This window comes from Anolis sagrei, chromosome 4 (genome assembly GCF_037176765.1).
Source record: "Anolis sagrei isolate rAnoSag1 chromosome 4, rAnoSag1.mat, whole genome shotgun sequence".
Classification (NCBI taxonomy): Eukaryota; Metazoa; Chordata; class Lepidosauria; order Squamata; family Dactyloidae; genus Anolis; species Anolis sagrei.
The window spans coordinates 173940396-173966546 of NC_090024.1; the positions used below are offsets into that span (position 1 = coordinate 173940396).

General features: G+C 38.4%; 2 protein-coding genes across 4 annotated transcripts; one reads left to right on the top strand and one right to left on the bottom strand.

The window, feature by feature from the left end:
* Window positions 1-894: 894 nt before the first annotated feature.
* On the bottom strand, window positions 895-16453 carry BTF3L4 (basic transcription factor 3 like 4). 3 transcript variants are annotated; one of them, XM_060773503.2, is made up of 6 exons: window positions 16317-16453; window positions 10861-10924; window positions 8561-8674; window positions 6456-6657; window positions 5198-5257; window positions 895-2826 (listed from the first exon to the last, which is right to left on the bottom strand). In XM_060773503.2, exons 2-6 carry the CDS (start codon window positions 10912-10914, stop codon window positions 2780-2782), a joined length of 477 nt encoding a protein of 158 aa, XP_060629486.1. In that variant the 5' UTR covers window positions 10915-10924; window positions 16317-16453; the 3' UTR covers window positions 895-2779. The 3 variants fall into 3 exon arrangements, with proteins under 3 accessions (XP_060629486.1, XP_060629487.1, XP_060629485.1); XM_060773504.2 differs by having other exon boundaries at window positions 16342-16452; XM_060773502.2 differs by lacking the exon at window positions 16317-16453 and adding an exon at window positions 15577-15684.
* On the top strand, window positions 15780-25834 carry TXNDC12 (thioredoxin domain containing 12). The gene is made up of 8 exons (XM_060773501.2): window positions 15780-15862; window positions 16517-16674; window positions 18836-18896; window positions 20875-20927; window positions 22083-22156; window positions 22762-22831; window positions 23034-23117; window positions 24612-25834. The coding sequence occupies exons 2-8, from the start codon at window positions 16590-16592 to the stop codon at window positions 24689-24691; spliced, it is 507 nt and encodes a 168-aa protein (XP_060629484.2). The 5' UTR covers window positions 15780-15862; window positions 16517-16589; the 3' UTR covers window positions 24692-25834.
* The last annotated feature ends 317 nt before the right edge of the window (window positions 25835-26151 follow it).

Genomic DNA, 26151 nt, shown 5'->3' on the forward strand with positions numbered 1-26151 from the left:
CATTACATTAAGCTACAGCAGTTGAAAGTGGTGTCAAATTGCATTAACTGCACAGTTAGATGCATCCACTGTACCAGATGTGCTCAGGAAGGTACCAATTAAAATAAAAACTTGTTAGGGTTTATTAATTTCATTTTTTATTAAGAAAATTACCTATGAATTGCTATGTCTGATTGCTATACTCAATTGTATCAAATATAGAATACTATGATGGATTGACTTAGGAGGGATGTCAGTCCCAGAAAATTATCAAGGGAGAACTAGGCAACATGACAAGAGCCTCAATTGTTCACACCTTCAATTATCAGTTTAATAGTTTTCTATAAGCTTTAGTACGCCAGCAAAATAAAAGGTGATCAACAGTTCTTTTAATACAGAAAAAGTAATAATCACTATGTATGTTAGGTTGCTCCTTTCCAAACAAAAGCAATAATAAAGATTACAAATAAGTTTGCAACTAAAAAGTATACAGCTGGAATTTTGTTGATGTGTGTTGTTAAGCAAGCTATCTAACCTTTTTTTTTCAATTTTTTTAACCCTGCTGAAGACATTTCTAATTTTATACTTATTAACAGGAAATTAAATTTCATGAGTTGTGCACTGATACAAATTATTAATGGGGAAAATAAAAATATTATTAGAGTAGCACAGCCATGAATTGTTAAGGGAGTACACTCAATTTTAATCAATAGAAGCTTTCCATAAAAATCTCTATTCATTTGCTATATCCAGGGAGGGCAAAGACATTGCAAGGATGATCATTTGTCATTTGCTTGTGTGCAGAAGAAAGTAAATGTTAAAAAAACCCTCTGCGTTATGACAAGTGTATTGCTGATTAAACATTATTTTCCTCTGTTAAAACTGATGAGAGAAGGAGATAACACACAAGAGGGATCATTGTCTCCTTTTAGTTATTTTATTAAGATCCATGTATTGTATAAAATAGAACAAGAAAACTGAACAAGTCTATAAAATCAAGTGAGCAGTCCAGATGACAAACCACTACAAGCTCCGCTTTCGTGGTTCAGTTTGAAGACACTAGAAGGCGGAGAGCCTCAAAGTGTATAGTTGCTGGATGTATATATCTGCACAGAAAGCCGATATGTTTCAAAAGTATGCCAAAGTAAGCTGATAAGAAAGATGGCTTTCCCAAGCCGCAGTTGCCCTTGACAAAGGTTACAAGGATGCACAGCTGCAAAGATTACACCAAGCACCTTTGAAGAACTGCTTGGAAGAACTTCACATTCAGCAGTTTAGAGGAAGGGTTTATAAAATACTGCACTGTACCAGTGATACCACGAGGCCCTCCATACCAGAGGAGGGTTTTTGTTTTCTCAAACGTGACAGTACCCATTAAACGCTCCCAAATCTATGATGCAGATAAAAGACACAGGAGCATTCCCTTCAAGGTTTAAGCCTTTTGTTGGAAAGTTTGTAGAAACGCGACACCAGCCAATGACCCTTTCCTTGTTCCTTTTATATTACCAAAATAACACATCCAGATTCTAAAATCTAGAAGACAGTGACCCACACGCCCTCAGGAGCTAAATTATAACACTAGAACTGTTTTACATCTTATAACAAATGATCTATAGCTGTGCACAACAATGCACCACTTCCTACTGAAAGTGTGAGTAGAGAGGGATATCCAATTTTTAAAAAACCAACCCACAAGTCTGGATGAGTACTGATAAAAAGGGTGGAACAGCACTCAGCACTCTGAAGAGGGGGTGAAACTAAAAAACAGACCATTGTACCAAGAAGAAAGCTACAAGGCATTGGATTAGTCACTGAAGAGAATATAGCCTCTAATTTTTATCACAACCACAGATACTGCAGGCTTCTCCCAGCTACCCTGAATAAGGATACCATTTGGGCCTCTTTAACGAGTGCAAGCCACAGGTGCAGGGTTGGTACCTGCCCAAATGGGATGGGAAGCACTTCAAGGAATAATGCTTTTATCCAAGGCAAAGTAGATTATCCCATAACATGTGAATGCAACTTAAGTTTTAAAGTGAAAGGGAGAAGAGCTTTATAGAGGAGGAGGGGAGGGGAGCTCTTCAGAAGTGTTTCTTTAAAATATGTTGCAATAAACACACATGTTAATACCCAGTCTTTGGTACAATTTAAAATCAAAAATGAGTTGATGGGGAAACTCCACACATACACCATCAATATAGAAGAGAAATACATTTGCAAACACAATAGTTAAAACAGAAAATGAAATGCTAATTACTGAGCAGTATGTGGACTTTTTGAAATATGCCCAATAAAGACTTGTCCCTATTTCAAACCCAAATGCTACTCTGTGTGCAGCATCAGGAATTCATGAAACATGGACAAGTAAAACGCACTTTTCATATTTCATGAGAACTGCTTGGTTGCAATAAGAAAAGTTACTGTAACCAAAGTAAAGACTTGTTTTATTTCTACTTTAGAAAGAGGAGGGAGTCAAGCATATCTGTTCTCCATTTCCCTCTTCACTGTTACATAAAGCAACATACATACATCCACACACAGGCGCACACTCCTTAATCTGCACTGAAAACGTCTTATTTATTTCTTCTTTTTTAACTGAAAAGGTAGATCCCAGGAGTAAGTGCAAAATGCAAAAATCAACTGAAAGGAAATGCTGAACAAGCAGCATAATTAAAATACAAAATATTTTATATTACTGAACTATTAAACGGGTAAATGTTCACTGTTTCTGCAAAACTTTGGAACCACACAGCTGATTTCTTAAATCTAGTCCATGTCAACTTCCAGAACTATTAGTGAATTAATTAGCTTCATTTTTTGATGCTTCATCGAAGTTTTCTACAAGATCTGTAAACAAAAACAAAAAAAACATAATATAGGAACAGTTAAACAGCAGTGTCAAGAAAAAATGTTTTCATTCAAATATATTTTACCTTAACTATTTTACAAAAGCATAAAAACTGCATTTTGACAGCATTCAACCTTTACTTTAACAGAAAATTCTTTTATCTATTCTGAGTTATGCACCATTCAAGGATTGGCTTCAGTGAGTTTCCTAGTCCTCCAGAGCAATTTTTTGAAGACATAGAGGTAATTGTAGAGGAGGAGAATTTCCTACACAGTCCCTGTCTGCTGCTGGAAAGAGATTATTTCCAGTATTCACAAAAAGGCCTCTTTAGTTTATTACTGTATTTCTTCAATTGTTAAGATGCATTATTCCCTATATAAACATATATAAAAAGGGGGTGCAACTTAGAATCACAGGCATATCTAATGTATTTTTGTTAGTGGTGGTGGTACTGAAATTAGGGTGCATCTTACAATCGATAGTGTCTTAGAGTAGAAGAAATATGGTATTGTTTAACCAATTAACTCCAGTTTAGTTCTAGAAAAGGTGACTGTGCCAAGTTTAATTCTGGAGCAACTTTTGTCTCTGTGTCTGCCACCCAAGAGCAAATGAGTCTGCTAATTTATGTTTCTCTAACAAAAGTGATCTACCATGAAATTTTTATCCAGGATTAGGATATAAATTGTGCATTAGCAGTGGGCTTTACACCAACGTAACGATGCCAAGCACTGCAATCTATAAACAGGTGTTCCTTATAGAAAACAGACTTCTGCATAACATCTAAATAGTACAATCTATAATTTGCCAATATTCTCCCTTATGTCCAATTCAAGATTAATTATGCAACCCCCGGTGGCACAATGGGTTAGACACTTGTGCCAGGGGGACTGAAGGTCAGAGGTTCGAATCTGGGGAGAGTCCTTGTAGATGGCCAGTTCTCTCACACTGGAAATGACTTGCAGGTTTCTCAAGTTGCTCCTGACACGAAAAAAACGCTGAATGCTTTTGCAAAGTCTGAAGGTACATATTATAGTTAACTGGTAAACAACTGAATCTGAGACAACAAGCCAGACGAGACTACTGGTTCATCAAAGCAAGTCCTATTAACTCTTGACTGACCAAAAATCACAATTCTATGCACAGTTTTTTCTCCTACCCTGGTGGTATCCCATCTAAATACTAGCCAGGCCTGATCCTTTTTTGACTTCCAAAAAAACCCAGTATATTCAGGGTGGCATAGTAATTGCTAAATTCTTTAATGTACAAATGTATATCTAAATATTCTCATGTGTCTGGCTGCATCAGGATCTTACAGAATTAACTATGAACATATGAAGATGGCTTTCTAAACATGTCTGGGGGAACTCAGTTACAGAGCTATCATATTAGGTTCTGACAGCTGGATGCTACTATAAAGCTCTCTTAAGACTTTGGCATTCAAGATACAAAAATATCTGCTATTGTTGGGTGTGTGATCACATTCAGGAAACTGGGTTCATATGCAAATGTTTGAAAAAAATTAAAAAGGGAGAGTATGGTGACTACGGAGTATAGAGGAAGCATGACTAGTTCTCCAGCTAATGATTAATTTAGTTATCCAGCTTTCTGGCCTTGCTCATTTTTATAAGATCATTCTACTATTGAGAACATACTCTTTAAATTAAAAAAACAGATAGGAAAAAACCTGTATTTTCACTGTCTCTATGGACAGTTCTTTCTACAATACTACCACAGAAACATCTTCTACCAAACAAATGGGGAATTGAATTATTTTGCATTTAAGCTCCTAAATAAAAGAACTAATCATCACCACTATCATCATTATGATCACAATATCCAGGTCTGTTATGGACACAACATAAGACAGGTATGCCTACTAAGACATTTTTATGAATAATAATAACAATTAAACTTTATTTCTAGACTGCACCTTTCTCCCAAAAGGGACTCAGGGTGGTTTACAGCACAAAAACAGGAAAACATTCAATGCCTTACCAAGTCACAAACAACATCAGGAATAATACAAGATAATACACAATAACAGCAATAAACTTATAATGAAAAAAAAATGTTGAAATGGGGAATAAATCAATTAGACAATAAACTAGGATGTGTAAACATTAAACATATATAATTAAAAACAGTTAGACATGCTTTGCATATGAAATGGCTAACACAGGTGTTTATTAAAATGTATCGTAGCCATCATATAGTGCAAATGAGTTCGCCAGTGTTCCGATGGAATAGTATCTTAATCCTCCTCCTCTACAGTATCAATATTTGTCCTCAAAATTTAGTTAAGTGAACTTTCATTACAACTGTATTATTTTAATATTAGTTTTGGATTTAGCAAAAAAAAAAAAATCCTACCAGGAACATCATCGTCTTCTTCATCAATATCTTCTGATTTTGGTACTTTGCTATCCAACACTAAAAAATAAAATGTAATGATTATACCACACATAAGGAAGTCACATGGAAAGGCATCCTCTTGAACTCAGTAAGACTGAATTCAAAGCAGACATGTATAGCATAGCATTGCAGAACTGCAATTGTGACATTACAGATTGAGTAACTCTTCTCCAAAATGCTTGGGGCTCAAAAAAGTGTTTTGGATTTTTTCATACTTCAGAATATTTATATTTGTATATACGTACATAATCTGATGCTTTGGTACCGGGATTCAAATCCAATTGCAAAATTCATGCATTTTCATATACACCCGATACACAAAGGGTATTTTTTTAAATAAATCGTGCATGAAATAAAGTTGGTGTACATTGAACCCTTAGAAAGCAATGTTGCCAGCCACTCATGTGGATGTTTTGCATTCTGAAGTATTTAATAATGATCGATGATCCATTTTCTACTTCCACTGAAACATTAATTTATTGCACTCCAAAATTAGTCATACTACCCACAGGCTAGTAGGAAATGGAACAAATCAGCCATTCTATTAAAGGTTTGAATTAAATGCTGTTAGAAAATGTAGAAATACAGGCTGTTCCCAAGTTACAAGCATCTGATTCACAGAAGACTCATCATTAAGAATGGGGGTGAGATAACAGGAAGTGAGAGAAATCTACCTCTAGGAAGGCAAACTCCTGAAGTTTTATCACCAATCCGTGTTGCCACAACAAGCCAAATTTTTCAAAATCCAATTGTCACAGGGATGGAAAGTGAGGTGAAGTCTTCCAAATAGACACACACAGCAAAACAAACCCCAGGGCTGTTAACCCTTCCTTATGCTAACCAAAAGCTTATATATGTGTGTGTGTGTGTTTGTGGCTGGAGTTGTACTTACATACTGTACAAATTCCAACTGAGGAACAAACTCACAGAACCTATCTTGTTCATAACACGGGGACTGCCTGTACATGGGAGTGAGGTTCATTAAATGCAATGGGACTTGTTTTTGAGTAAGAATACATAGGATTGGTTAGTTGTACTATGGAAACTGTAGCACACTTTAGGGAAATTAGGTATCCTATCCAGTGAGATAAGATACCTAAAACTATGCCCAAAGCATGATTTTAATAGGATTTTTTTCTTTTACTAAGACAGTTTATGTTAATGAAAACATGCACAAATATTCAAAATCTTCAATAATTTTCAATAAGACACCTACCTTGCCTTGGGAACTGTTCAGCTAACTTTCTGAGACTTGTTAAACTGTCAGCACCCAGCTGGCTTAAGATTCCAGGTAGCATTTCTGTGATAGGTTTGGCTTCAGCATGACCAGTAATAGCAAAAGTGTTTGCAGAAAGTGAAGCCTGGACCTTGGGATTGTTGAAATGGATAACTGTTCCGTCATCTTTTATCATATTCACCTGTTTTAAACATATTAATATTAATGCTTCTGAATTAGTACATTACAAAATAATGTACAGCTGCAATTCCATATCCATGGATACAATTATCAATGTTTGGAAAGTATTTTAAAAAATCAAAAAAGCAAAACCTGATTTACCATTTTGTATATGGGACACCAATTTACTACTTCACAAAACCTGAACATCCACAGTAAGTCCTGGAATCGCCCTCAGCCCCCCATGGATTCCCATGGATCACTGTTGAGGCAGTCCTCAAGTTACAAACATCTTACAAATGACTCATAGTGAAGAACAGGGGTGAGACAACAGGAAGTGAGAGAAACTTCAAGCCCTAGGAAGGGAAACTCACTCCTGAAAGAGTTATCATGGAGAAAAAGGATACAGAAAATACAGAAATTCATAAGTTAGGACCATCAGGCTTTTACAGAACACTGAGGATTCACATTAAAACACAACTGATACAGCCACTTCAGATGATTTTATATGAGCTATCTTTAACTGTAGCTAAAATCAAGGAGAATACACTACTTCATCTTTATATTTCATATTAGTAAAGGTTTCTCCTGACATTAAGTCTAGTCGTGTCCGACTGGGGGTTGGTGCTCATCTACATTTCTAAGCCGAAGAGCTGGCGTTGTCCGTAGACCCTCTAAGGTCATGTGGTCAGCATGACTGCATGAAGTGCCGTTACCTTCCCACAGAAGCGGTACCTATTGATGTACTCACATTTGCATGTTTTTTACCTGCTAGGTTGGCAGAAGTTGGGGCTAACAGCGGGAGCTCACCCCACTCCCTGGATTAGAACCGCCAACCTTTCAGTCAGCAAGTTCAGCAGCTCAGTGGTTTAACCCACTATGCCATCAGGGGGCCCCATATTTTATATTACTGTACAAAACAAATAAATAAAACTAGAAATTGAGAGTTTTGTGAAATAGCTAGGGAATCCAAACAGAATTTCTCAGTATCTGCTTGACTACAATGGTCAAAATATGCTCTTAAAAGCACGACTCTTAAAACTGATGTCAGATTTGTTTAAATGTTGCAGTTTCAGTGCATTCTTAAATACCAATCTATGTTGTTGTTTCAGCACTATTGCTACCTTATCCAATGCAAGCATCACTTTCTATAAATATTTTTAAAAAGTAGGTGTAAGCTATTTAGAAGAGTCCAAAATATACTGAAACATGTCTCTTTATGTTGCTATCATTTAAAAACATGGGATATGATCAACTACATTTTAGTCCTGAAACTGAGCCTGCATGAATGTAGCAGGTCTATATAGTTTCTAAAGAAGCATCTTAAAATCAGAGCTCAGCAACAACTTACACCTGAGTTCTTGATAACATAGAAAGTAAATATCCTCTTCTCTTTCTGTCTTCTATCATAAGAGAAGAAAATGAGAAGCTCCCCTTTCTGGTTTCTGACAACCCATAGCTTGCTATAAAGTCAAGATGCTAAAACACTTTAATCCTGGTTCGGCAAAAACAAACAGCTGGGGCAGATAGGGCTGGGGCTGTCTTAAGGACAAATCACTGTTTAGCATACACTGATAATGCAGCAAATTAAGGTAGGAAGTTTCTAATTTATTTGCATTACACGTGAAGGATAGAGCAAAGGAAAAATGGGAGCACAGGAGCAACAGTACAACTGATTCATTGCAGTAACAAAATATCATGGTTTGACATCATGTCTGAGCTCTTTTTTTTGTGATGTTTCCAGCCAGCCTCCACTCCCTATCAATTAGGTCTGGCTTCATCAGTAGAGCTGGCAACTCTTCTAGTGTGACATCAATTAAGTCTGGTGTTTCACAGAGAGCTGCTGTTAGAGATGGGCTAGCAGACCTAAGATTTTTCTTATCTTGGTTATCTGTTTATGATAGAAAATATTTATAGTGAAGTACCTCTTCGATGCCAGCAATGTTATTTACTGCCAATTTTTTCAACGAACTCTGAAGTTTTTTATCATCTGCTGTGGCTGTTCTGTGGACTACCTTCTTCTTTCTACGAGCTGTACCCTAAGAGACACAATAAAGAAAACATGTTGCTCTTTGATGAAGAAAAACATCTTTATCATATGTAGTAATCATGCCATACTTTAAACATTATACAGGTTGAGTATCCCTTATCTAAAATGCCTGGAACCAGAAATGTTCAAATTTCAGATTTTTTTTCAAATTTTGGAATACTTGCATATATACAACAAGGTATTTTGAAAGTGAGGCCCAAGTCTAAACACAGAATTCATTAACGTTTCGTATAAACTTTATTCACAAAGCCTGAAGGTAATTTTGTACATAGCCTGAAGGTAAATTTTACATAATTTTGTGCATGAAACAAAATTTGTATACACTGAACCATCAAAAGCAAAAGAGGTCACTATCTCTGCCACCCATGTGGAAAATATTGAATTTTGAAGCATTTTAGAATTCCATATAAGGGATACTCAATCTGTTCTTCAACATTGTAATGTATGGGCAAAAGACTATTTCAACAGAAGCCTATTGGTGTATGAAAACTTAAAAGACAAAAGGAATGATAGTATTCTCCCATTTGAAAACCCTATCACGACAGGTTTCATGGCAGAGAAAGGAGAAAAACTCAGGGTACATAATCATATACAGTGTTCCCTTGCTACTTCACTTCCCTTGCTGCTTTTAGCGAACTCACTGTTTTGCGGGTTTTTGAAAATATTTATAAAAAATATTTAATATTAAATATTTATATCCAGTGGAGGCCAGGGATCCCAGAAGTGTGGTGGTCCGAGGCACGGCAGGCAAGGCTTCCTCCCTGGCCTCCACAGACCCCGGAAGTGCAGTGGCCTGAAGAATGGCGGGGAAGGCCTGCCTCCCTGGCCCGCTGCTGCTTGTGTGGCTCCGGAGGCTCTGCAGAGGCCAAGGAGACAGGCAGGCGCCCTTGGGATGGGCCGGGAGGCAGGTAAGGAAGCGGGTTAAGAAAATAATATATAAAATATATAAAATAATGTATAAATATTAAAATTAATATGGCATCCCTACTTCACAGATGTTCACTTATCACAGGAGGTCCTGGAACGGAACGTCCCCCTGCGATAAGTGAGGGAACACTGTAATAACAGTGGTGTTTCTCTGTCTTGGCTAGGCTCCTAGGGCTCATCAATGCAGGCACCTAAATTAGGTCTGCAGCTTTGCTGCTTCAGAGTAGCCCAGGTCTTGCAGAAGTGTTTAAGTATCCCTGTGTTCCAGCAGGGATGATCAGAAGTGTCATGATCATCCCTGCTGGATGGTCACCATTCCAGTGTTTGTTGCCTTGGCAGCGGCAATGAAGCTCCAGAGAGGTCATGGTGGTCTTATTGATGCTTCCAAAGGCACCTGTACAACCTGGGGAAAGGAGAGATAATAGCTCCACTTTCCCCAAGTTATGCTGTCATTTTTGCTGGCACCAACAAAGGTGTCTGGCAACTCCCAGGAGCTCTCTGGAGCTCTCTGGCTTTTGCTACAGTGATGAGCCACAGAAAAGGAAACTGTCATCCACTGCTCCATATGAACAGCTGGTCTGGTTCGAATTAAAACCAACTCTGCTATTCATACCAGCCCCAAAGGGCAGAGTTGCTCCAGAGTTGAAGGAAAACTCCAGAGCATTCCTTGACTTCTGTTGACAAAGGGTAAAATTGAGTTAATCTGCTTTACGATATGTTAGAGGCTGAAAGTCCCTAAACGTCATCTGAACATCCAGGATGACTTCTGGTCTGATTCAGGGTATGTGCCCTGTGTAGACAGGTCCCAGTTTCAAGGCTGCACAAATGTATGTCGCTTTTCTTTAGCAGAAAATGAGCCTGAAAATGGATAGTTTGTGTGCCTGGAAGGAATGCCTAACACCCCTGCAAAAAAATTCCAATGTTCTTACATACCATAAGACATACTTGTTTCATTACTATAACATATAACCTTGCCTTAGGGCGAGAGGGATCTGTCGTATTTATCAAGTACAATTGAGCATAAAACAGCCTCATAACAGAAACAATATAGTCATCACTGTCATAGAATATGCATTGGAATGGAAAGCAGTCTAAATAAATGCTCAAAACTCCATAGAGGAAAATATGCAAAATATTTATATGCACACACATTTACAATCTATATTTTCCATACATACATACATACATACATACATACATACAATAGTTATAATGGAAACAGACTACTTTTGTATCTACTGTTCATACCTTTCCACCTATTCGGACCTGAGCCTGAAGTTTCGCGAGTTTTTCTTGATTCATCTTGCTTTATCTGAAGAGTAAGGAAACCAGCTATGTTTACAACATGCTCAGATTTCATTTTTAAATGAAATGTTTATTAAAGTCAATTCACCATTTGTTAAGGCTAAATGTGTGCATTTAATGCAACATAGAATATAAACAACCTACAAAATAGATATCATCCCATTCTTGGTCCAGCTTCTGTGGGGGTCTGGAGAAAGGAAATTGAGGGACCTAACTTCGCTCCTAACTGTTTTAAGGAAACCCTCCCCCTGCAATTTCCTTCTTACTGCTGCTTTTGCCTCTGCAGTGCTGTTAAGTGAAGAACTTGCTTTTTCCTACAGGATTAATGCAGTTTGACATCACTTTAACTGTCATGGCTCAATGCTGTGGAATCTTGTGTGCGTCTGGTGAACACTATTAGGCTGAGAAGATTAAAGACTCCTAAACAGAGTGTTTTAAACAGAGGTTGGATGGTCATCTGTCATGGGTGCTTCGAATGCAATCTTCCTGCTTCTTGGTAGGGGGTTTTACTGGTTGGCCCATGAGGTCTCTTCCAATTCTATGATTCTAAACCTACGATACCCATGACTCCATAGCATGGAGACATGGCAATTACAGTGGTATCAAACTATCTTAATTCTACAGTGTAGATGCACCCTAAGACTGAAAAAGTAAACCATGCACATGAGCTGGGATGTGCAAGTTAAATCGGACTCCCCGTCCACACAGTGATCAAACTAAGTACGCAAACCAATTATTTTTTTTGCTCCTCTCAGTTGTTTGTCTTACAGTAACCAAATCTAGCAAGAATCAAATACCAAGATTTGTTTTATAGTAGCCTAATTAACAAGGACTGAGATTTGCTTCTAAACGCGTAGCACAAAATCTTATAGGGACAAGAGCAATAAAGCTACACCAGTCAAATAACAAGTAAAACCCAAAATCTACTTTTGAACAATAATTTATTTACACTGGCATGTAGAGATTAGATACAATTGCTTTTGATTTTTTAGAATTTTATTCTATATCATATCATTCTCAATTCAGGAAAAGTTAAAGATATTTTATTCATATATTAACAATTGTTGCAATGGAATTCCAAATTAATAATCACATTTAAATCTTTGTGGAATTGAGTATTTAAGATGAAAATTACTGTGAAATCTGATTTTACACTTGGCAAGGAAGCAATACAGAGTCTCCAAAATTCAACTATTCTCATGAGCTGAGAAAAGTAAAAGAAATTGTTCTCAGAAGCAAGAAACAATGTCTTTATCAATAACTTGACAAAGATACAACTCTACTACATGATGCATTCAGCTCAGAGAGTATAAAAACATTCAGATTAGAAAGGAGACAAAGACATAATAATAATGGTTATTTCAACCTTGAGAAATAGAATCCTTGTCTCATTTACAGAAGTTTTTGGGAAGAGTAAGAAAAGCCATTTGTAGAAGAAAGTTAACAGCCAGAACAAACTGAGACACAGGGGACCCAAATTCTTTGAGGAAAAAACTCTTTCCCACGTAATTGTATCAATTATCTGAGAAATCTGGCTGCTGATCTAGAAGATGTTGATGAAGTAGTCACATCTTCAGTAACTTTACTACACTACACAAATAGATGTGCTGGGTTTCAAACCTATAAAAAGGACCTAAGAACCATCAATTTGCGTAACATAGGTGCCTAATTTATTTTTAAAAATTGAACTATTTTGATTATGGAAACTCAAATACAATGAAACGTTTGCACTTTTAAAAGGCATGGGAAAATGGGCTCTCCAAAATATAACATTTTATCTTATTTACATAGTGGGTGAAAAGATTCCATATTAGCTGGTTGAGTAATCTATATCCACAATGTCTGGGACCCAAAATGTTCTGTATTTCATATTTTTCAAATTTTGAGTATTTGTATATACACAATGAGATATTTTAAGGTGGGTCCAAAGTCTAAAAATAAAATTCATTTATATGTCATATTACATCCTATAAACAAACCCTGTGGGCAACTGAATACACAGTATTTTAAAATAATTTTATGTGTGAACAATCAAAAACCAAAGGTGTCCCTGTCTCAGCCACTCATGAGGAAAATTCTGGAGTATTTTGGATAAGGGACACTCAATCTGTACCAACTCCTGAAGACTAGAGAAGGGGATTTTTTTTTTTTAAAAAAAAAAGGTCCTGTGAGGAGTTTAAGGGAGGCTCTCTCAAAGTCAATCCTAAATTCAGTCCTTTGTAGAGGCAAATAAGAAAGAATAATAATACTGTATTTCTTCAGTTCTAAGACACACTTTTTCCTTATATAAACATCTCTGAAAATGGAATGTGTCCTAGAATCACAGATGTATCTTATGCATTTTTGTTGGTTGTGGTACTGAAACTATGGTGTGTCTTACAATCAGTGGTGTCTTACAACTGAAGAAATATGGTAACAACAACAACAGTTATTATTAGAGGACAAGAAACCAGTTGCCAGCATTATCAATCTCTATGGGAAAATAATAATTATTTTCTTTGTTACTTGTCTCTCCTCAAGGTTGGAATAAGATGCAACCAACAAGAGTAGATTTCTTTTTAAAGAAATACTCAATGTCAACACTGCAGGATGCAGACCATCACTATTTCCCTTCCCCTTCTCATCCTAATAATAATAGAAAGAGAAGCCAGGTAACAGTATTATCCACTTCTATAGAAAAATAAGCTGCAACCAAGGAGAGTTGGTCTGCGTTTGTCAGAAAATAGCACCCCTCCTCATTCCTTTGTATTCCACCTCAAGTTCTGTGGAGACGCAGATATATAATAACTATTATTATTATTACGAGTACATCTACTCTTCTCAAGTTTAGAGGCAGGATACTACTACTGTTAATAACAATAGAAAGAAAGGATAGCATTATCCCCCTCTATGGAAGAAAAAGGTGCCACCAAGGAAAGGAGGCTTGTGTTTTTATAGAAAGATTTCTCAATGATAAATTCAATCCCTTGCACCTATCATCGAGCAGTAGGTAGACAACAACAATAATAATCCTATCTCTCAAGTCTAGAGGTGTAACACTACTGCTACCAATAATAACAGGAAGAGAGGGCAGGTGGCAGCATTATGCCCCTCTATAGGAAAATAAGGTGCCACCAAGGGAAGGGGGTTGTGTTTTCATAGAAAGATTCCTCAATACTAAATTCAATCCTTTGCACCCCTCAAGCCTTGAGAGGGAGGTAAACAATAATCCCATATCTCAAGGATAAGAAGGCAGGACACTACTGCTACTAATAACAGGAAGAGAGGGTGGGTGACAGCATTATCCCCCTCTATAGAAGAATAAGGTGCCACCAAGGAAAGGGGGCTGTGTTTTTACACATTTTGGAGCATTTTGGATACATTTAATCCCTTGCGCACACACACACACCCCTTGAGAGGTAGGTAAACAATAATCCCACATCTCAAGGCTAAGAAGGCGGGACACTCCTACTACTACTAATAAGAAGAGAGGGTGGGTGACAGCATTATCTCCCTCTATGGAAAATAAGGTGCCATCAAGGAAAGGGGGGTTGTGTTTTTACACATTCCTCAATGCTAAATTCAATCCCTCCTCGAGCCCTGAGAGGTAGGTAAACAATAATAATAATAATAATTCCATCTCTCAATAACAATAATAATCCCATCTCTCAAGGCTAGAGGCAGGACACTACTGCTACTAATATTAATACGAAGAGAGAGTGATAGTATTATCCTCTCTCTATAGAAGAATAAGGTGCCATCAAGGAAAGGGGGGGGGGTGTTTTTGCTAAATTCAATCCCCCTTCGAGCCCTGAGAAGTAAGTAAACAATAATAACCATCCCATCTCTCAAGGCTAGAGGCGGTACACTACTGCTGCTGCTACTACTACTACTACTACTACTAATAATAATAATAGGAAGAAAGAGTGAAAGTATTATCCCCTCTATGGAAGAATAAGGTGCCACCAAGGAAAGGGGAGGTTGTGTGTTTTTTTTGCTCAAGCCTTGAGAGGCAGATAAATCACTATTACCATTATTATTACTATTTCTATTGTTATCCCACCACTCCCCAAGGTTGGAGGGGAATATGACTACTACTACTACTAGTGTAGTACTACTCATACCAGGAAGAGAAGCCAGGGGATAGCATAACCCCTCTATAATTCCATCTCTCAAGGCTAGAGGTGGGGCACTATGGCTATTAATAACAGGAAGAGAGGCCAGGTGACAGCGTGACCCCCCTCCATGGAAGTAGAAGGTGCCACCACGAGGAGTGAAATTTTTGTTTTCAATGGCAGCGCTGTTTCTGAGGGAAAGGGCGCGTCGCTTTGGACAGGAGGGGCCTCCCGTGGGTTGTGTTGGGAAGGGAGCGGCAAAGGGCTCCACCAAAGCCAAGCCTGGGGAGAGGAAGGCCCCTGCCCAGAGCGCCATCTCCCCCGAAGCAAGGCGCAGGGCCCAGGCGGGCTGGGAGGCCAGGCCCATCCTCCTCCTCCTCCTCCTCCCTTGGCTCTTGGGCCCACCAGCAGCCCCTCCCACCGTCCGTGGGGCGGCCTCGCCTGTGGGAGGAGAAGCGGGCAGGCAGGGCCACAGCCCGGCCTGTGGAGTGGGGAACAAGCAGGCCCTGAAAGGGGGGGGACACAAGGGCCGCAGAAAGGTGGGGGGTCAAGCAGGAAGTTTCACCTCAATCCGACGAACCTCCCGCAGGCAACACGCGGCAAGAACAAGATGGCGTCGAGGCGCGCGGGGGAGGGAGGGGGAGGGAGGAAAGGAAGGGGCCCAGAGAAAGGACCACGGGACCGACGCCACGCCCACCTCCTTCCCGATTGGAAGGGAGCGCGGCTGTATTTGCATAACCCCCTCCCCGACGAGAGGACAATGAATAAAGCGTCGCGCCCCAAGGAGGCGTGGCGGGAAAGCGGTGCATGCTGGGAGTTGCAGTCTTCCTCAAGAAGTCTAAAAGGGACAGGTATGCCCTCGGATAACAGATACTATCGACTATATATCAAAACGGAGGGGGGGGGGTCTGATTGATACACCTCTTGAGTATTCCTTGCCTAGGGAAACCCTATGAAATTCTTGGGGTCGCTATAAACTAAAAGGAGCCTTAAAGGCACTTATATAAATACAAAATTCAACGTTTCAAAAGCATACCACTCTTAAGTACTCTGACCTCAATGCTATGAATTCCCGGGAGTTGTAACTGGTGTGTAACTGATGTAATTACTCTGGCTCAATGCTATGAAATCCCGGAAGTTGTAACTGGATGAGAGCCCTTATAAAACTACAACTCTCGTGTTTCCATAGTATGTCATCAAGGCAGTTAAAGTAGAGTCAAAACTGAGTTGGTTCTACAGTGTGGATGGAGCTAACATGGATTTCATAAAGAATAGAATATACAAAGAGCATTTTAAAAAACCTACCCGCTCATTCCGGTTTTTGAAATACCTTCAAGTCGAAATTCCCAACGAGGAGGAATAGTTTTTTCTCATCTAGGTTCCTTCAGGGATGTCTCTTCCTTTCCTTCCCTCTCTCCTAATTTACCCCGGACCCAAATCCATGCAGCGCCTCCCATATCCGCCTGATAACATCACTTCCTCTATTCTTTTTCCTTTTTTTAAAGGTGAAAGCGGATTGGGATACACCGGGTCCTCTTCCTGGCCGTGTGGATCCTTTTGGAGAGCTCCTTTGGCGTCATGAAGGCCCCTTGGGCTACTTTCTCCTTGTGCTGCCTTTGCCAGCTGCTGGTCGTTGCTTCTGCTGAAGAAGCCCTTGCAAAAGGTAAGATATAGTATCCCTCCCCTTTCTTTACATTCTTACCTGCTTTTTTTTTACCTTTCTATCCTTTTAATATTACATAATAATAACAACCATAATCCACATCTTGCTCATATGGATTTTGTTGGCGCATTCAAAATCCACATTTTAATGTGAAATTGTAGTTCTTATTGATTCAACTTTCCCATCTGTTTCGACAGAGTAGGCCATGAGTTGCTCTTAAGCAAGGAAGGGAATTGCAAGCCAACAAAGGGAGGGTGCATTTATCTACACTGTTGAATTAATACAGTTTGATACTGCTTTGGCTCAATGCTATATGGAATCCTGGGATTTGTAGTTTGGTGGAGGCACCAGCTCTCTTGGGTAGAGAAGGCCATGTAAAACTACAACTCTCATCCCATCGCCTTGAGCCTGGGTAGTGAAGTGGTGCTAAACTGCATTAATTCTACAGTGTAGCTCAGGCATCAGCAAACTTTGGCCCTCCAGGTGTTTTGGTCTTCAACTCCCACAATTCCTATTATTATTAGCAGGGGACTCCTAATAATAATAATAATAATAATAATAATAATAATAATACACCAGGTGACAGCCGCATTGAGGAAAAACTCAGCCGTTTTCAGGACCTCAAAATCAAACTGCAAAGGCTCTGGCATAAACCAGTACAGGTGGTCCCAGTGGTGATCGGCACACTGGGTGCCGTGCCAAAAGATCTCAGCCGGCATTTGGAAACAATAAACATTGACAAAATCATGATCTGTCAACTGCAAAAGGCCACTTTACTTGGATCTATGCGCATCATTCAAAAATACATTACGCAGTCCTAGACACTTGGGAAGTGTTCAACTTGTGATTTTGTGATATGAAATCCAGCATATAGATCTTGTTTGCTGTGACATGCTGTGTTTTTGTATCAGTAAAATAATTATTATAATAAAATTCAATCAAAGCCAGAATTGAAAAGTGGATGACAGATTCCAAGTGTAAACTCCGCAAGTAAGCAGACAGAACCATTGATCATATACTCAGCTGCTGTAAGAAGATCGTGCAGACGGACTATAAGCAGAGGCATAATATTGTTGCTCAGATGATCCATTGGAACTTGTGCCACAAATACCATCTGCCTGTGACAAAAAACTGGTGGGATCACAAGCCAGAAAAAAGTTATGCAAAACGATCACATCAAACTACTTTGGGACTTCCGAATTCAGACTGACTGAGTTTTGGAGCACAATACTCCTAACCACACAATCGTGGAAAAAAAGTAGGGATTGTCGATGTTGCTATTCGAGGTGACAGCAAAATTGATGAGAAGCAACTGGAAAAGCTTACAGGATTTAAAGATCGAACTGCAACGTATAGATGTTTGTAATTTGGTCGCAAAGGTCGTAACTTTTCCGCATAAGGAAGATGTTCCAGACCTTTATTCACTGTGATTGCCCTTTTCTACAGGCGGCGAAGAGCAGGGTTTATTGGGGGACATTAAAATATTTGGAGTAATGTTTTTCAAATACTGTGACCAAAGCTGCACACAGTATTCCAAGTGCAATCACAGCGTAGGAGAATATGATTTTAGTGGGCTTATTTCCAGTTTATGTTCCAATTTGTATTCCTTCCAGCAGCTGTAGACTGAATTGAAATATTCCTCAAACTGCTTCTAATTGGATGCTGATAGGATTGTACTATTAAAGCTTTCTGTTAACAGGTTTTTACCTGATGTTTAAAACACGGCAATAATGTGCCTGCTCTGAGATTAAGAAAAAGGCAAGAACAAATGTGTGAACCAATCTTCCCAAGGGAACCCTATGATATTGTCGTCTTAAGCTGAAATCAATTTGAAGGTGCAGAACGACAACAGCAGATGTATCTGCAGAGCAACTTGCAAAAAATGTTTTGTGGTAGAATTTCAGTAGTATATTTCTGAAGGGATGGATAACTTATGGTGCTGGTCATTGACCGTAAATAAATGTATATAACTTATGGTAACATTTCAAGCATTGCTTTCCCCAGAATAACCTAGGCAAACGCCATGTATTCATAGAGGATGTTCTGAGAAATACTATTGGTATTACCATTTGAAATGCTTTTCTTTGCTGTGATCAAATATGATAAAATATTTTATCTGCTGTGATCGCTTTACATTATTATATTCCATTTTCCTGCCAAGGTTTCGGAGATCATATTCACTGGAGGAGTTTGGAAGATGGGAAAAAGGAGGCAGCTGCCAGGTATGTTGTACAATAAGATTGTATTCTTAAGTAGGCACACTTTATGTTGTATAATAATGTTGTGTTGTATTTAACTCCTATGGGTAGCAATAAATCACAATGACTGATTACTATCCCTCTAAAGACACAGGTTTGCAGCTTGGGAGTGATCCTCAACTCATTGCTGAGCCTGGAACCTCAGGTTTCAGTGGTGGCCAGGGGAGCTTTTCCACAATTAAAACTTGTGTGCCCGTACCTTGGGAAGTCAGACATGGTCACAGTGGTCCACACTCTTGTTACATCCCGAATAGACTACTGCAATACTCTCTATGTGGGGTTGCCTTTGAAGACTATTTGGAATAATAATAATCATCATCATCATAATCATCATCATCATCATCATCTTTATTTGTACCCCACCAACATCTCCCCAAAGGGAATCGGGGCGGCTCACAGAAGCTTCAGGTGGTCCAACGAGCAGCAGCCAGATGGCAGCATGCCACTGGAGTGGCATACAGGGAGCACACAATCCTCCTGTTGTGTCAGCTGCACTGACTGCCAGTCTCCTACTGAGCACAGTTCAAAGTGCTGGCATTAGCCTATAAAGCCCTAAATGGTTCCAGCCCAGATTACCTTTCTGAACGTAATTCCTTCCTATGAACCACTTTGGAGGCTAAGACCGTCAGGGGAGACCCTACTCTCAGCCCCATCCCCCTTGCAGGCACGATTGGTGGGGACAAGGGACAGGACCTTCTCAGTGGTGGCCCCTCAGTTATGGAACTCCCCAGTAAAATTAGATTGGCCCCCTCCCTCTGACCTCTGGGAAAAACTAAAAACACGGCTTTTAGACCAAGCTTTTGGTCAGTAAAGAGGAGCAGTGCAATAAGAGACTATAAAATAACATAATGATGACTCGGATCAGACCTGGAATATGTCCTGGATTGTGTGATTTTAATAGATGTTTTAATGTTATGATTAATTGGGACAGATTTTAATGCATTTGTTTATTTATCAGTATGTAACTGTATATGTGGCATTGAATTGTTGCCTTTGTAAAGCCTCCCTGAGGGCGAGAAGAGCCGGATACAAGTATGATAAATAAATAAATATTCAGTCTTATTTGGTAGGTAAATTTAGATTTCCTTCTAGATCTCTGGGTGTTTTAAAGTTTACAATTGTTTAACAGTTACATGAAATAACTTGCTACTTAAACTAGATTGATAAAATTGATAACCAAGAGTGGGGCTGTGTATGTAAAGACTATGAAACAAGCTCCCTTTTATAATCAGATGAAATTTCCCAACTTTCACAATGTAGTTGTAACTTTGCCATCTTCGTACTAAATAATAGAGGGGAAATGTGTACTAATGGGGTCAGTATATGATTAAGAAAATGTCAGTGCATGTACATAGTTATTTAAGGTGTTCAATTACATAGAACATGAAGCTCTTTTCTCTATACCTAGCAAGAAATATCTATTCAGTAATTGTCTATATAAGTGAAAAATTGTTCCATAAATGTTGGCTTGGGAACAGTGAAATCAGTCAAGTTTTATCTGACCGCAATGATAATCTGATTGTCTTCAGTATAATGGCATACAGTTAGATATGAATTGGAATAAGGAGACACATTTGATTGTAAGCAGTTTAAAATTACTGCTTAGATAATATTACAGGCAGTCCCCAGGTTACATACAAGATAGGTTCTGTAAGTTTGTTCTTAGGTTGAATTTGTATGTAAGTCGGAACAGGTACTTTTTAAAGTGTAATTTCAGGCATATACATATGTACGTACATACATAAATAAGGTTTGGACAACTTAGGGAAAGGTTAACACCCCTGTGGTGTGTGTTTTGCTATCTGTGTCCCTGTTCAGAAGATTTCACTTCACTTTTTGTCCCTGTGATAAATGGATTTTGAAAACATTGGCTTGTTGTGGAAACAAGGATTGTAGATAAAGCTTCAGTGGAGACGCCTTTTTCTTTCTATCTTTCTTTTAGTGGGTTGCCTCTCATGGTCATCATTCACAAATCCTGGTGTGGTGCTTGCAAGGGTGAGATAAATTAATTTTTCTTGGTATCACTTCAAAATCCGTCACTTGATAACTATCAGTAAAAGATATAATTTTACAGTTAATATAAAATTATATGTATGGCGTTCATGAAAATATCAATTATTATTATAGATACAAAATAGTTACCACAGGTAAAGATAGTTGCATGCCATGCTAATGAATAAACTCTCTTTGGTCACCAGTGGGAAAATCTAGTTCATTTCAATCATATATTTTTAGTTTAAGATTTATTTTGACTTTGTTTTTCACAAAACCAGAAGAAAGCATCAGGCAAGGTTGACATTATTTTCCCTTTTGTTTGTATAGCATCTGCTTTGTTCATTTTTATGATATAAGACTGAACATGAATTTGTTTTTAAAAAGTAATAAGAGGGAAATTATCAAATCTAGAAAAATATTAATCAATAAAAAGATTTCCCACTGAAATATGTGGGACAATGTAGGTATTTACTAAACTGTTCCCAGGTAGTTTCAAGGCCCTTCCACACAGCCCTATATCCCAGAATATCAAGACAGGACATCTCACATTATCTGAGTGTGGACTCAAATAATCCAATTCAAAGCAGATCTTGTAGGATTTTTTGCCTTGATATTCTGGGATATAGGGCTATGTGGAGGGGCCCTCAGTGAGACTGACAGTACATCCCTATAAAAAAGCCCCTAAATTATCTTCTACACTGCCAGATAATCCAGAATATCAAGGTAGATATTATCTGAGTCTACACTACCATATAATCCTGTTCAAAGCAGATAATATGGATTTTATGCAGCAGTGTAGAACGGGCCTTAGACTTACTTTCATGTAAGTGTGTCCAGGCTTGCAATTGGTGTGTTTAGAAGAAATGCTGTGCTTTGGAAAAACGTATGCCAAAAATTGTGACCTTCATCCAGATTGAGATCATTGTGTTTACAACGTAGTTCCGCTTATGCTATTAGTGTGCTTACTACTAGGAAAGTGTTCACTTGATTTGATGATATTCACCTTGAAATCATTGGGATTTAAGTTAATTATTACCAATATTCTATATTAATTTCAGTGGGATCTAATTTAACAGATCTAAATGTTTAAAACATGTGCTTGGCCCTTGTTTGTTCTCCTGCCTAATTTAATATTTGGTTTTTATATTTCCTCAGCTTTGAAACCAAAGTTTGCGGACTCAAAGGAAATCTCAGAGCTTGCCCATAATTTTGTGATGGTGAACCTTGAGGTGAGTCTCAGTTAACTACCATGTGATACAGAATTGGAGAATTCCTACCCCATCACCTTGATCTTTAACATAGTTTGACTGCAATCTAATATGTTCTCAGCAAGTGCAAATATTCATTTGGTAATATGGAAAATATAGCTGAAAAACAGAGTGCTTCTGGATAATCTTTTTTCCAAAAATAATTGAACTAAAGCCCTTCCTTTTTGACATAACAGTGCATTATTGTGCATCTGGAAGTGGCTGTGGTGGTGCAGCGGGTTAAACTGCAGAACTTGCTGACTGGAAGGTTGGCGGTTCAAATCCGGGGAGCAGGGTGAGCGCCCACTGGTAGCCCCAGCTTCTGCCAATTTATCAGTTTGAAAACATGCAGATGTGAGTAGATCAATAGATACCGCTCCAACAGGAAAGTAACAGTGCTCCTTGCAGTCATGCTGGCCACATGACTTTGGAGGCGTCTATGGAAAACACCAGCTCTTTGGCTTAGAAATGGAGATGAACACCACCCCCCAGAGTCAGACAAAACTAGACTTAATTTCTAGGGAAAACCTTTACCGTTACCTATCTGGAAGTATTAGTAGTGTTGTTTCATTTTATTTCTCTTGCAGGATGAAGATGAACCTAAGGATGAAGCTTTTAGCCCTGATGGTGGTTACATTCCTAGAATCCTTTTCTTGGGTGAGTGGGGCACTGCATTTAACCAATGTCCCACTAGTAAAATGGGATTCTTCCCCCACTTGGTAGTTCTTCATGGGATCAAAAAATCTGGAAGTGCAGGTGTTGAATGCCCCTGTTCTTGTTTTGCTGATAAGAGCTATGCATTAGCAGATTTATGCAACTCAGTCCATAAACATTTTATTTATTCTATATTTATTCCTAGATCCCAGTGGGAAAGTGCATCCAGAGATCATAAATGAAAAAGGAAATCCTAGCTACAAGTATTTTTATACCAATGCTGAACAAGGTATGTGTAAATTATATTTAAATAAGCTTTTGATAAGGTAACCATGGCCATGACAGCTTTGTAGCAATTTGTATTTTACTTTGGGTTTTTTTCCCAAGCTATAGATATAATAATTTTAATGTAGGGATTACCTGAGGCCTGGAAATTATTTCAAGGATTCACCCAGGATTAAAAAAAGAGGTTAAATAATGAACTCAGTAGCACTAGTAGTATACAGTGTCATCCATTTGGTTGTTGACTCCCTCCAAAGTGATCTCAAAGATGCATTCAAACATCAGACGTCCCTTTGTTGGTTTCTGAGTATATAATAGCATCTCAGAAGAAGAGACTGAAACTGCAAAAAAGATAAAACTCAAAAGAGATCTAGAAACCCCAAGCACTCACAATCAGAAAATCCACATAATTATTTATTATTATTATTATTATTATTATTATTATTATTATTTTATTTAAAAAATAAAAAATAATAAAAAAAGAAAATCCCACATAATTATTTTGTCTTCTCCCACATAAAACTAATTTACTACACGCTAGCTGCAGGAAAAGCTGTTGATCAGAGGGTTAACAGTTCGAAGCCGCGAGTTGGGGTGAACTCCTCACTGTTAGCCCTACTTTCTGTCAATCTAGTAGTTCAAAAGCATACAATGCAGGCAAATCATTAGGTACCACCTTGGTGGGAAGGTAAAAGGGTTCCACATGTAGATATGCCAGCAAAAAGGTCGTAGAAGTCTGTAGACAACAGGACATGGAAAATGGAACGAGCACCTCCCCATGGCCAGAGTTGAGCATCACCTCCAGATGCCGAAAATGAAAAGGAGAAGGCCTTTACCTTATCTGTGTATTGTATTCTGTTGTTTGTTGTGTAAAAAGGCGTTTAATATTTGCCTTATATGTGTACTGTAATCCACTCGGAGTCCCTCCGAGGGAGATAAAGCAGAATATGAATAAAGTTGGTTGCTGTGAGTTTTCCAGGATGTATGGCCATGTTCCAGAAGCCTTCTCTTCTGACGTTTCACCCATGTCTATGGCAGGCATCCTCATAGTTTGAGGAGCGTTCAACCTCTGAGGATGTCTGCCATAGATGTGGACAAAAAGTCAGGGGAGAATGCTTCTGGACTATAGCCATACAGCCCGGAAAACTCAAAGCAATCCAGTGATTCTGGCCATGAAAACCTTCGACAACACATAAATAAATGAAGTCCATAAATAAAGTTTATTATTAGTAGTATTATTATCACTGAAGCTAGATCACAAATTCTCTCATATTGACAAATGCTCTTTGCTTAAAGACTGGTAAGGGCAGGCACTGGAATCAGAGAAGCAAAAAAAAAAATGTGCGGGAAAATAAATCAAAAGGAAAACAACCCTGGCATATTTGCCAATAATATATACAAAAATTACCTTGTATATGGACTTTCTCAGTAATTTGTAAAACTCAGTTATGTTACTATTATATGAACATTTTGAAATTCCGTTTATGCTTCTGTTTTTCAGTCATCCAGGGTATGAAAGAAGCCCAAGAGAAGCTGACAGGTGATGCTTTCAAGCAAAAACATCTTGGAGATGAATTGTAATGAAGCCAAGATGTGTTTTATATAGGCTCAGATTCCAAAATGATACAATTTTATCTTCTCCAGAACTTAGAAAAGTTACCTTTTCATTATAATTCTCTTGGCTACCATCAATACTGCCCATGTTTGTTTGGCAGTTTGGGGAATTTGTGGTATTAAGCGTAACCTTTTAAAGCTCTGATCTTCCCTATATTTTTCCAGATAAGGAATTGTAGCTGCACTGAAAAAAAAACCTTTTTCCTACTGACTACTTACTAGATCAAATACTATCTAATTTTCACACAATGGAATTAAATGAAACATTATTTCCTCTTGTTTACATTACAATGCATATTTATAAGAGAAATAATGCTTAGGGTAAATTAACTGCTTCAACATTAGCCACGTGGCAAATCTACATTGCAGTGGTGGTTAACTCTTCCCTAAAGAGTGCATTTTATATGTTAGGAAAAGGCTGGTATCTACTTTATAACGTTAGTCGGATACAATTATTTCTTCTATTATCTAGAATAATGATATTTAGGATTGCGATCAATAATCTGGTTTTTACTTCAATATGAACTACATCAGAGGTAGGCAGCCTCATCATTCCTGACAATAGATCTTGTTGAGCAGATCTGGTGAAAGTTGTATTTCAAAGCATATGGAGGCTTTCAGGTTGCCTAACTCTAGGTGAGCATCATGTGCTAAGGCCTCAGAAAGCCAAATATGCTGAACCGGTATTTCTCAAACTGTGCTCCTCCGGATGTTTTGGACTTCAGCTCCCAGAAATCCCAGCTGTTAGGAATTATGGGAGCTGAAGTCCATAACTTCAGGCGAGCACAGTTTGAGCAACTTTCTGCTGAACTGATTCTCTCTACCATGAATGCTAAGTAGTCTTACTTTCCTCTTTGCTGAAGACACAGCATGAAGAATATTGAGTCATTGTCTTCCTTTTTGGTTGCAATTAGACAGAAATACTGCTTTTCCCATTTGTGCATTTGTTTTCTTCAGGTCTGTTATTAATGAAAGAAAACATACTGAAGTATTTTGTGTGAAAAATCTCTCATTCGCTGAATGTTATTGGTGGATGCCTTGTTTCATCATATTGTACTGTATTTTTGTACCAGGGTAACAATAAAAATGATTTTTAATTTGTACGTTCAATTTGAGAGAAGATGAGTGCGCCTTTTCCTCCTCGTTTTCGGCTCTTGATTTCTTGATGTGGAAGTTGTGGCGTTATTCTCCCCTACATCTATGCTGATAAACCTTGATATATATTGGGTTTAAAATGCCATTATATTCAATGGCTGTCAATAGTTCTATCTTAAACAACCACTTCTTTAGCAATTTTCTTTTTACTGCGAATAGGTCTAACAACGTAGCTATTGTCGTCAAAATGAAATGACTCCTACTGGTCATTGATGTTTTATATTAAGTAACAATTGTGCAATCGGCCTTTTGTAATAAGAGTACCAGACTTA